The sequence below is a fragment of the Macaca fascicularis genome, chromosome 1 (genome assembly GCF_037993035.2).
Source record: "Macaca fascicularis isolate 582-1 chromosome 1, T2T-MFA8v1.1".
Classification (NCBI taxonomy): Eukaryota; Metazoa; Chordata; class Mammalia; order Primates; family Cercopithecidae; genus Macaca; species Macaca fascicularis.
Genome location: NC_088375.1, coordinates 55,355,328 through 55,367,363, shown reverse-complemented (window position 1 = coordinate 55,367,363; position 12,036 = coordinate 55,355,328). Strand labels below are relative to the sequence as shown.

Sequence of the window (12,036 nt, the reverse complement as noted above, 5' to 3'; positions counted from 1 at the left end):
TTTATAATCTTTGAGCCAGATACTGATGTTTCTCTGTAATTTCAACACAGAATGTTCAACCAGATGGGAATGATTTGTAAGATGGTTGGAGAAATTCTATTACACCTAAAATTATTTTCTTTTTTCTCCTCCTCCAACAGTGGTTACTTAATTTTACTGTACCCTTAAGATGTAGTTGAAAAAAGTTTATCTTTTTTTTCTTTTTTTTTGAGATGAAGTCTCGCTGTATCACCAGACTGGAGTGCAGCGGCGCGATCTCGGCTCACTGTAGCCTCTGCCTCTCGGATTCAAGCGATTCTCCTGCCTCAGACTCCGGAGTAGCTGGGAATACAGGCCCGCGCCACCACGCCCAGCTAATTTTTGTATTTTTGGTAGAGACGGGGTTTCACTGTGTTGGCCAGGGTGGTCTTGATCGCCTGACCTCCTGATCAGCCCACCTTGGCCTCTCAAAGTGTTGGGATTACAGGCGTGAGCCACTGCGCCCAGCCTAGTTTGTCTTATTTCATTATGAAGCCAAGACTTAGAATAACTGGTAATTTTAGGGGGAAAAGGAAGGTAGGATTATCTAATGAGCTATTCATACAATGGTTTAGGGTAGTCAGGTCTCTTAATTTACAGGCCAGCTTCCTTTATAACAGACTGTGCTGCTTCCAGAAGTATATGAGAGAAGATCAACTATGCTCATTTTCTGAGTTATTTATGAGTAGCTGGCAAAAGCCTTTTTACTTGCAGTTTTGTAGGAGTGACCTGACTTTTAGAATTCATGTGCTTAATAGGGCCAAAATTTATTGAGAAGTATGATAAAATCCTTGCATAAGCAAGACGTAGATATATGCCTTTAACCATGTTTTCTGATAACAAAAATAATTTATTTTGCTATAGAAAATTTGGAGGATCTAGATAAGTTTAAAAGATAAAATAAAAGTCACGTATATTCGTGAACACATAATTGACACTTATGTTTTGGTATTTAGTTCTAGTTTTATTTCAAAAGACTTGCTAAGATACATTTACAAATTTTTCTATGGGATGTCAAAGTAAATGATTAACTGTAGTCTTTATTCACAGTTTGTAAAATGAATGAATGCATCTAAAGGAGTTCATAAATTGAAAAAGCTACAATGGCTTTCATATTATCATCCCTAAGTGCCTCAAATATTTACACATGCTTAATCTGACAATTGTTCATTGCTATTGTTTCTTTTATTGTAAGTTGAGATTTCACACAAAAATATTTCCCTTCTGAATGTTGGTTATGTTTAATCACTTTCTTATATCTTTACCAGAAACGTATTATGACTTTTGGATATTAAAAAATGTTAATACCTTCTTCTTAAAGATGTCTTTTGTGCAAAGTTAGTGCCTTTATTCTGAAGCATTCTCCATTTGCAGCTGTTCTACTTTGAGATAATAATGGCTTGATTATCCAGAGTTCGTTGTCAGTAGCAAAGGAATTAATATTCTTAGATAGAAATTAATGTTTCTCCTATCGTCTTTCCAATATCCTAAACATGAATTTTTTTCTATTGTGATAAAATATATTTTCCTAAAAATCTTCTCATTTGTGAGTTATGTTCTACTGTTTGAATTTGCCTTTTAATCCAAAAATTGTAAAATAAAAACATTTATGAATGTCTCTTCAGTTTTTGTTGATATTGAACAGTTTAAAATATTTTAGGTATTTATAAAAGCGTAGACATAATTAAAATGCCATACATTTAAGAAGCTTTAAGGTATATCGATACAAAGTAAAATAAAACAGTACAAATTGATAGAATATTTTAATTAGAAATAGCAGAAAATAATTTTGCTTGGATTTCTTGACTGGCAGAGACTCTTTTAGGTTAAAGATGTTGATACTAATGATACTAAGTGGCAATTAATTAACAGCAACGTCATTTAGTGTTTGTTTACCTAGCCAAGTGGTCTGCTTAGTGACATATACATTATTTAAAAAAAGAAGCCAAAAAACTCTTCTAGTCCTTAGAGTTCTAAGCTGGAACATTTGTATATAATGCTGTAAAGCGGCTTTTGTCTACTCCTGGATGATGCTATTATAGGACTTCAAATTACTGTAATCTAGATTTACCTCAGAGTTCTAAGAAAATTGCACACTATGCTATGTAAACCATGTGTCCATTTTCTCCTGGATTTAGGTCTTTACAAGATTTGAAAGTTAGTACATTTCTTTGATTTCTATTTATTTTGTTCACCTTTTAGAAAAAATACTAGAATTTAGGCCTATTTAATATTAAAGTTGACGTTTAATTTTGAGTCACTGTTCTGTTCTTTAGTTCTTTCTATCCTAGTTTTAACAAGATTTCAAAAATATCCTGAGATATTACTAATTTAAATCTGGCAATTATTTGTACTTAGAATTGTTTCATATGCTAGCAAAAATGCAAGAAATAACTTTTTTTACCTAATTTGAGTAACATAATTTTATAACTATAAAATTGTCGCCAAGGGTTCAAAATGAAATACTCCAATAGGGAAGACAGATTTATGTTTAGGGCCTTTGTAGTTCCCCCTCCCCCCTTTAACTCATACCAAACTTGAAGCTTTCACACTCTTCCTTTGGGCAAATCCCTCAGAAGCAGAATGTTTCAATTTTACACATTTTGTGTCAATTTTCCAGACAGAAAAACAGCCTCTAGACATTAGACGTTTTCCTACGGAAAGGCAGTTTCCTTAGTTTTATTTGATTACTATAAGTTAGGTTCCTGCTGATCGCTTAGACTTTAGTGGTTACCTGACTATTTGACAAAAAACATTTCCTTTCCTTTATTTAACCTTTGACTTTTGAATGTAAAAGTTTTATCAGCTCTATAGTGGAAGTAGAAGTGTGGGGGAAGTCTTCTTACTACCACAAAATGGACTCATGACTTTATGTATATCTGTCTCTTTTGCCTTATGTCTTTACAGAAAATTAAGGAAATGATCTTACAATTAAATTTTAACTAATCTCCTGTACTTTGTTTTAAAATAATTGCTCATAATGTTTTACATTTATATATGTTGGCAAGACTACGAGAGTCACAGTTATTCTTTGTTAAGTTTTAAAAATTCAAGTGAAATGTCTTATTCACTTATTACAATATGTTGAGTAATTTTTTTTAACTTCCTAGGATTTTTGTGTTCTGTTGTAAGAATACAGACTTTGACTCACTTTGGGACTATAAAATTTAGTGAAAAACATTTTAACATTTTACCTTATTGATAATCAGTTAAAATGAATTGCTTTGAACATACATTGTTTGAAAATTCCCTAAGAAACCACAAAATAAAGACTTGAAAATAACATTTCTTACTCTAGCAACATAAGCTTATATAACTTAGTGTTTTTTACCTGTGTGTGTGTGTGTGTGTGTGTGTATGTGTGTGTGTTTCAAAAGTTTTGGATGTAATTTTCTTTTAAAAAATGATGTTATTTTTTGCCATATTAAATATATGGCAAAATGACTTAGAGTGTACATAGAGTATAGTTAAAATTGAGTATAATTAAAATTTAGGTCTAAATGACTTAAAGTGTATGCAGAGTATAGTTAAAATTGGAATTGCTGGACTAATTTGTATACCCTGGATCATTTTCTTGTCAGATAAGAAAGTGAGTAGTCAGTAGGATTTACTGTTGAGCAGTTGCTGCTTACCAGGAGTTATGAATTCGGTTACCTGTGTGGACCAGGTAAGGGACTCAAATGAGAGAAACCTGTTAGGTGCCTAACAATAGGAAGTTGGGGTATGTATGGTGATCTGAATTGTACACGTCATACTCAAAGACAGAAGCCACAACTCAGCCCTAGGCATTTGTTGCGCAGTGAAAAATGTGTGGCCAGTATTACCAGTTCTTTTGATTTTTAAGAGGAAGAAGAAGTCTGGATTTTTACAGTGAATTATCTCAGGTTTGGAAGTTGGCAACTTATTTAATTAAAAAACAACACAGTGTTGACCAAACAAAATATGCCCTTAGGTTAGACGTAGCCTGCAAATAGCCAGTTAGCACTCTTTGCTGTAGATGTTGTTTATTTACAACAGAAAATGTCCTTGCTTTCTTGACGTTTCTAGGAGCAATGGCTACATTATAGATTAGTTCCACTTTTATATGTGGTGTTTTTATTAAAAAGTATGAATGATATGTGTTCTTTAAAAGGAGAAAGTTATCACTGAGAGCCAGTATGTGTTTACAAAGAGAGCATTGTTTGTAACTAGACTTGGTTTAGTATGGTGATAGTACATACTGATGTATCAGGGAGTGCTGTGGTTGAAATTTGAGTCTGTTCTAATATTTCACAAATTATGTATAGAGTGTTGGTTAGATGATATAATTATAAGTCTTTTGATTAGGTTAAATTTTCATACTTAGAATGTTGATAAATAATTGGTGTTATTTTGGGAGGCATCTTGAACACTTTTGCAAGCCATACCCTTTTCAAAATTTTTATTGACAGTGATGAACGTGGAAGCAATACCAAGCTAAAATTGTAAGGATTTACCAAAATGTTAGTTAAAAGAATCACATTGAATGGATCTTTATTTGCTGGGAAATTTGCCCCTATGAACAAACTGTAATTTAAAGGTCATAAAGGTAATGCTCTCGATATTAAATAAGCAGATGAATTTTGGAAGATAGAATTTGCTTCAGTGGATAGAACATATAGGCAGGCTGATTTAAGATTACAACAGAATGATTTTTGTCTCAGTTCATTTAGCTGCCTGAAATGCCTGGTCATTGAACATGTTTATTAAAAGGCTCGCTATATAGAAATACATGCCAAGATAGGGTGATAGACTGTCTGTGGCAGACTCCTGAGCATATATTACTCAGGTTGATTAGGGTTCTAATCCCAAGATTGCTATTACATAGCTTTGTGACCCTAGATACATTGCTTTATCTTAGTTTAGTCAAGTATGTATCAAAGCATTAGTGTAAGAATTAAATGAGATAGTACATATAAGTATCCAACAAACTGTCATTCATATAGTTACTCCTTAAGTAATATTACTTCCTGCACTTCCAATTGTTTTAACACATAAATTCTGTGATTCTTAGATTCTGCTCTCAACCCCCAGATGGATGTATAACTAACTAGTGAGTTATACTCCCCAAATAGAAATAATAAAGTATTTTGGGGCCTTAGAGATGACTATGAGAAATATCCCATAAGAGTAAAGCTTATTTCTAAACAGTATTAGTTTAATTTATTGATGAAGTCATAGCCTGGTACCAGGATGATATTCAATAAAACTTATTATTCTTGGTCATGTAAAAAACAGTAATAATTACGTAGATACCAAAATGCCTAGCACAAATAAAAATTGTTTAAATTTTTTAAAGTAACCTAAATATGGGTATATTAATCAATTATTTATTCAAAGACAAGGATATAATCTTACAGATAAATTATATTTATCTGTATAAATTAGGTTCTTAAGGAAAAATCTGGTTCTGATGTGCCTTCGCAATTTGACAGGAAATTAAATGGGGAAGATAATCAGTGAAAAACAATAATATAAAGTTCAGAAAACCAGAACATTGAAAGAAATGTTAAGAGTTTTTGGTCTAGAAAAGGAAAAAGATTATCTCACTTTCTAATAACATAATTATGATATATATGTAGATAGAGAAAAGTGTTGGTTTTATATATATATGTATTTTTTGTTTGTTTGTTTGTTTTTATAGTAGACCAGGAAAGAAAAATTCAGGTTACCAAAGGCCTCACTTTATTTAAATAAGGTGAAAATGACAATGTAAGCATTAATAGGTAGACATGCAGCCACCTACAATCAATACATTTGGCTTTATTTAAAACTCCTTGAGTTGGATAGAAATAGACCAGCACATGTTTTGAATAGATTAGGTCTCATCTTATCTGAATTTTTAGGTCGGAACTACAGTACACATTGAAATTGTCTGGAAATAGCAATTTCTTCGGGCTATTAAAAGTTGAAATGTGAGTTTGAAATGACTACAATTGAAACAATTGTGCTCTAAGGATTATGTGTCCTGGTAGAAGGAGATTTGGCATGAAAACTATTTCTTTGAGTTATCATGAATGCAGAAACTGTGGTGTACTGATTTTCATTATATTTAGATAATAATATAACAGTATTAGTAATTTTTAAGGGTTTTATTTGTAAGTGGAAGATATACATAGTGAAATAGCCATCTAAGCACTGGGGCTTGAAGAATTAAGTAATTTAAATAGGAAAATTGAGATTACCAATAGTAATTTCTAATGTCCAGATTCCTCAAAAGCTGTCACAGATGTGTCACACACCTGTCCAGATTTTTCCAGGCTTCCAGGCAAAGTTGTCAATATGCTTATTGTAAACACCCCGTTCTACCATCTCCCTCCTAGAGCCTTCATCCTGTTTCAGTCTGAACTGGTTGCTCTCGAGGCCTTTGCACAACTGTTCTTCCTAGGTCTTAGATTTCTTGCCTCCTACATCTGTGTATTCCTTCTTTTACATCTCCTTTATTTTGTTTTAGCCATCCTTTAGGATGTCTTAGGAGGTGAAGTTTTGAGTCCTTGCCTGACTGAAAATGCTGTTAATCTGTCGTCACACTTTATTGATAGTTTGTCTGGACATAGAAGTCTTGAGTGTGAAGAATTTAACCTCTGTATTTTGAAGGCATTATCTTTTAAGTTTCATTATTGCTGTTGAGAGGTTTGATGACATTTTTGAACTTGATCCCTTTGTTTGTTACTTGTTTTGTCTGTTTGGAAACTCTTAGGCACTCTTCTATCCCTTGTTTTGGAATTTCACAGTGATACTCTGGTTTGGAACATTCTTTGTGCTGTTCATTCACTCATTCTTTCAGTCTGGAGACTCACGTCTGAAGTTCTGGGAAAATTTCCAGTAATTCTTTAAAAGAAACTTTCATTCATTTATTTCTTCTATTTTTTCTTTATGGAATGACTATAGCTACATGATAGTTGAGATTGATGGCCTGATAGTGTAATATTTTTTCTCTTATTATCTTTTTTGTTATGAGCGTAAATTATTATTATTTATTGTACTTTAATTTCTGGGATACATGTGCAGAACATACAGGTTTGTTACATTGGTATACACTTGCCATGGTGGTTTGCTGCTACAAAGAGAATAAAATACCTAGGAATATAACTTACAAGGATTGTTTATCTTTTTATTCTAGTTTCTGGGAGATTTTCTGGAGTTATCATCTAAACTTTCTATTGATTTTAATTTTTTTCAGACTTTAGAATTTCTTAAAACTCTTTCTTCCTATCTAAAATTTTCTATTTTTACTTTTTAGAAAAGTTTAGTTTCGTCTAATAGCCTCCTGCTCTTAATTCAGCTCTAAGGATATTAAATATAAGTTTTGGAGTTCTCTTCAGCTGTTTGTATTGTCTATGTTTTCTTGTAGTTCCTTTTATGTTGTTCAATATAAACATCATTTTGTATTTGTGTTTCCTCAAATATCTGGTGGTTGGCTATTAATTTGTATTCAAAAGGAAGGTATTAAACTGAATTGGAAACATTGCATGTGGGTTTCATTCCAAGAAAATAGGACTTCGAGGGCCTTTTTTCTTTGAGATACTGTTAAATCAGTGTTTCAGAACTCTGTGGGGAGCACTTCTGCTGGTCCTTTTCCTTTCTAATGGCATTTAGGTTTTGGTTTCCTTTCTTTTGCTGTTAGTTATCTGTCTGTTTACCCTATTTACAAAGTCATCCACCTGCATTGCTATTGTTTTTTCCTCCATTTTGCTTGTTTTCATTAATATATACCCTTTCTATTCATTTATTGTCATTTTATAGTTATTTCCAGAGGACACAGAGATAAATACATATAGTCAATATGTTAGATTTAACCAGAGTTGGGTAGATATTTTAAAGTATCATGTGAATTTTCATGTCATTACTTAGTATTTATAATTATAATTTTAAATAACTCTATAATTTTATGCTGAGTAAAGATACTGTAGTTTACCTAACGTCCTTTTTTATTACTACTTTCAGTTTCTGATTCAAAAGGCATCATTCATAGTCACTAACAAATCAGACATTATATGAAAAAAATCCTGTTAGAATCCTGTTTTCTACGTTCTACTTACTGATTTTTAAATTTTACATGTTATGTGTATGTACTATTAATCTGTGTACAATTATGTAGTAAAAGCATCACAATATTTTCTCTTAAAAGTACCATGTTAATGCTTTGAAGAAAAGTAATGAGTATTTGTCAATTGATAATTAACAACAATGTATTTTGTGATTTCCTCTTATTCTACATGAAAAGTGTACAGTTTAACATTAAAATCTTTAGACATTTAAAATATACTAATAGTTTAATTTTTAATAAGGAATATAGATTTTGTTTTATATAAATGATTTTTAGATTTAATATTTAGCTATCATAAAAATTATACTTTTATCTAGTACAATGAATTAAATTTTGAATTATGTTTGGTTTTGATATATAAGCCATTTAAAATTTTTTGTAATTTTTAGAATAGTCTTTTTGATATTTGTATTGAGTTATTTTGAAATTTGCCATCATTCTTAAACATCATTTCTGAAGAACTGAAAAACACATAGTTCTGTTGTATTATATACTCCAGCAACATTTTAAAAGGAGATATTTTTAATCTTTTGTTTTAAAAGCTTTTTAAAATTAGTTTTTATGTGATTTTTTTTTTACAATGGTTAATTTTTATCCTATGCATGCTTTTATTGAATACCATGAAAATAATTTTAGCTATTGCTGATATAAAATAGAAGTATGTAATGAACAACTTTTTAAATAGAACTCTGGATTCTGATTTGTTTTACGAAAACTAGTAATAAATAATATGTAAAACTTCGCTGAAAAAGTAAAGAAAATGGGTATAGTTCTTTTTTGACCTCAGGATTAACCTGTTTGAATTAATATGAATTAAATGTTTATGTTGTCTGTTTTCTGATTCTGAATTTTATGTATATACATTTTAAAATAATTCTTTTACAGTTACCTTCCCTGGTTTGAAGTGTATTACAAGCTTCTAAATACTCTTGCAGATTACTTGGCTAAGGAACTGGTAAGCTATTTTTTCCCCATTTTTAAATTGTGGTAAAATATTTATAAAACAAAACTTACCATTTTAACCATTTTTAAGTGTAAAGTTTTGTGACATTAAGTACATTAATGCTGATCTGCAATCATCAATAAAATACATCTTTTTTTCCTTGCCTGTCTAAAACTCTGTCTGTACCCATTAAACAATATCTACTTATTCCTCCCCAACCCTCACCATCCATGGCAACCACTGTTGTATCATCTGTATGAATTTGAATACCCTCTGTATCTCATATAAGTGGACTCACACAGTATTTGTCCTTATGTGCCAAGTGACTGGCTTATTTCATTTAACATAATGTCTTCAAGATTCATCTATGTTGTAGCATGTGTCAGATTTTTTTTCTTTTTGAGACTGAGTATGAATACACCAGTTGTTCATTCATTCTTCTGTCAGTGGTCACTGGGGGTGCTTCCTCTACTTTTTGGCTATTGTGAATAATACAGCTATGAAAATGTTTGTACAAATAATGTTCCAGCCTTTGAGTTCAATTCTTTTGGGTAGATACCTAAAAGTGGAATTACTAGGTAGTATGGTAATTCTGCGTTTAATTTTTTGAGGAATCATGAGAGCATTTTTCCACAGTGGTCACACTATTTTGCATTCCCATCAGTAACGTACAAGGGTTCCGTTTTCCTCACAATCTTGCCAATACTTGTTCTTTTCTTTTCTTTTTTGTTTAATAGCGTCATAATATGTGTGCAAAGTGGTGTATTATGGTTTTAATTTGCATTTCCTTAATGATTAGTAACACTGGACATTTACTTGCCATTTTTATATCTTCTTTGGAGAAGGTCTTTAATTGTGCAGACAGAAAATTACAACCCAGGGTAAATGCTCTGGGGACACAACAAGCATCACCTAAGTCAACCTGGAGAGTCAGGAAAAGTCTCTAGAGGAGTACTTGTTGGAAGTCTTCTATCTCTGTGTCTCCAATAGCAAATAGGTATTGAGTCAAAAGTTGTAGAAGATCTATTCAAGTCCTTTGCCCATTTTAAAATCATGTTGCGTTTTTTGTTGATGAATTGTAGGAGTTCTTCATATAGTCAAATATTCATTTCTTATTAGATAGATGATTTGTGAGTATTCTATCCCAATCCATGGTTTGCCTGCCCTTTTGTTCTTTTGATAGTGTTACTTGATGCACAAAAGTTTTTAATTTTAATGAAGTCCAATTTATCTGCTTTTTCTTTTGTTACCTGTGTTTTTGGTGTCATATCCAAGAAATCTTTTCCAAATTCAGTGTTTCAAAGCTTTCTTCATATGTTTTCTTCTAAGAATTTTATAGTTTTAGCTCTCAATAAAAGTCTGTATGCTTTTTTTTTTTCTTAAAAATAGAAATAAAAGCTGAAGTTTGCTTTTGAATGAACAAACTTCTCTGGGATAATGATTTAAAAATTTTTCCCTTAATCTTTGATTCTAAAAAAAATTTTTTTTGGAGACAGAGTCTTGCTCTGTTGCCCAGAGCTGGAGCGCTGTGGTGCAATCATCAGTCACTGCAGCTTCAGTCTCCTAGGATCAAGCAATCTACTCACCTCATTCTTTCAGATAGCTGGAACTATGGGTGGGTGCCACCACAAATAGCTAATTTTTAAATTGTTTTGTACAGATAGATTCTCACTATGTTGCTTAGGCTGGTCTCAAATTCTTGGCCTCAAGGGATCTTCCTGCCTCTGCTTCCCATCTACCAAGCCTAGCCATTCTTTGATGTTTTTAACAAGAGCTAATTTACTAAAATATTAGCTATGCTATTTGATACAATTTAATTGAAATAAAATGTTTTTAAAATTCTTTATAATTGTCTATTATCTATTAATTTTTACATTTAGGGTGTGCTTTCCATTCACTTGTTATCTGTTTAAATTCTTATATGGTACTCTGTCACTCTTGACATTGTGTTTTTCTTGATTTCCCTGACATTGTCTCTTCTTCGTTTTACTTATGTCCTCAGCTTCTCTCTTGGGCCTTTTTTCTCCATCTACACCTAAAATTTTGATGTTATTTATGTTATATTCTTGATTCTCTTTTCTCTTGGTACTATTTATGGGTATTTCAGACACACTCTTTGTCTGCATACCACTCTTTTCTGTTTAAGATGAACTTTCTGGAAGCTGATGTTATTCCACTGCTTACAATCGCTTCATAGTCTCCTCTTTTTCTTAGAATAAAATTTAAACTTGTTTGCAGCATGACGTATAACTTTATGATCTGGCATCTGACCTTCTCTTTGGATTAATCTACTCCCGCTCATCTGCTGCACATAATGTACTATCTAATTATTTTGAGCCACTTAAATTTCCCAGAACATAGCTCTATACAGTTGTCTGTCAAGATTACAAACCACTCACTAATTGCTACTGGTAGAATACTTGTCTTTTAAGAGTTAATGTAACTATCTTTTGAAACAAACCTAATGTCAGCACAGGTACTTCTCTAGAGACTTTTACTGACTCTCCAGGTTAAGTTAGGTGATACTTTCTGTAGGTTTCCAGAGCATTTACACTGGGTTGTAACTGTGTCTGCACAACTAAAGTAATAATTGAGAGATGGAACTGTCCTATCTCTGTGTCTCCCATAGCAAATAGATGTTGAGTCAAAAGGTGTAGAATAAGTAAAAATACGTTAGAAAGTTTCAAATATTCAGTTTTTGGATCTCCATTTTATAATTGTAGAAACTAATATCCAGCTATTGTGACTTTTTTGTTCACTGGATTCTGTATGCCAGTGCTTTAAAGGCAATCATCGACAAAATTGTTGATGGAATTTTTAAAATAGGAATGTAGTAAGACAGAATGTTATTTTCCTCACCCTAAATTTTTCCATAGGAAAAGCTTATTTTCAGCTTTTCAGTATACAATCATTTATTTCTTTACATCATTTTAAAAGTTCTATTGACTGAATCTGGAGCAAAATATCCTCCTGGGCATAGTATTTTGAGTTTTTATTTAATTTTTAA

General features: G+C 31.8%; 2 protein-coding genes across 26 annotated transcripts in view; one reads left to right on the top strand and one right to left on the bottom strand.

The window, feature by feature from the left end:
- The window catches only part of CRB1 (crumbs cell polarity complex component 1), a 500,591-nt gene that overhangs the window by 43,757 nt on the left and 444,798 nt on the right, over nt 1–12,036 (bottom strand). The gene's annotated exons all lie outside the window — the stretch shown is intronic.
- DENND1B (DENN domain containing 1B) overlaps nt 1–12,036 on the top strand; it is a 279,648-nt gene that overhangs the window by 114,697 nt on the left and 152,915 nt on the right. For all 25 annotated transcript variants that reach the window (XR_012430982.1, XR_012430989.1, XR_012430990.1 and 22 more), the window contains one exon: nt 8,972–9,041. Coding sequence is in view for 13 of the 25 variants with exons in the window: in XM_065539215.2 (XP_065395287.1) it covers nt 8,972–9,041 (70 nt within the window). In the remaining 12 variants the exon portion in view is untranslated. The remainder of the gene's footprint in view (nt 1–8,971; nt 9,042–12,036) is intronic.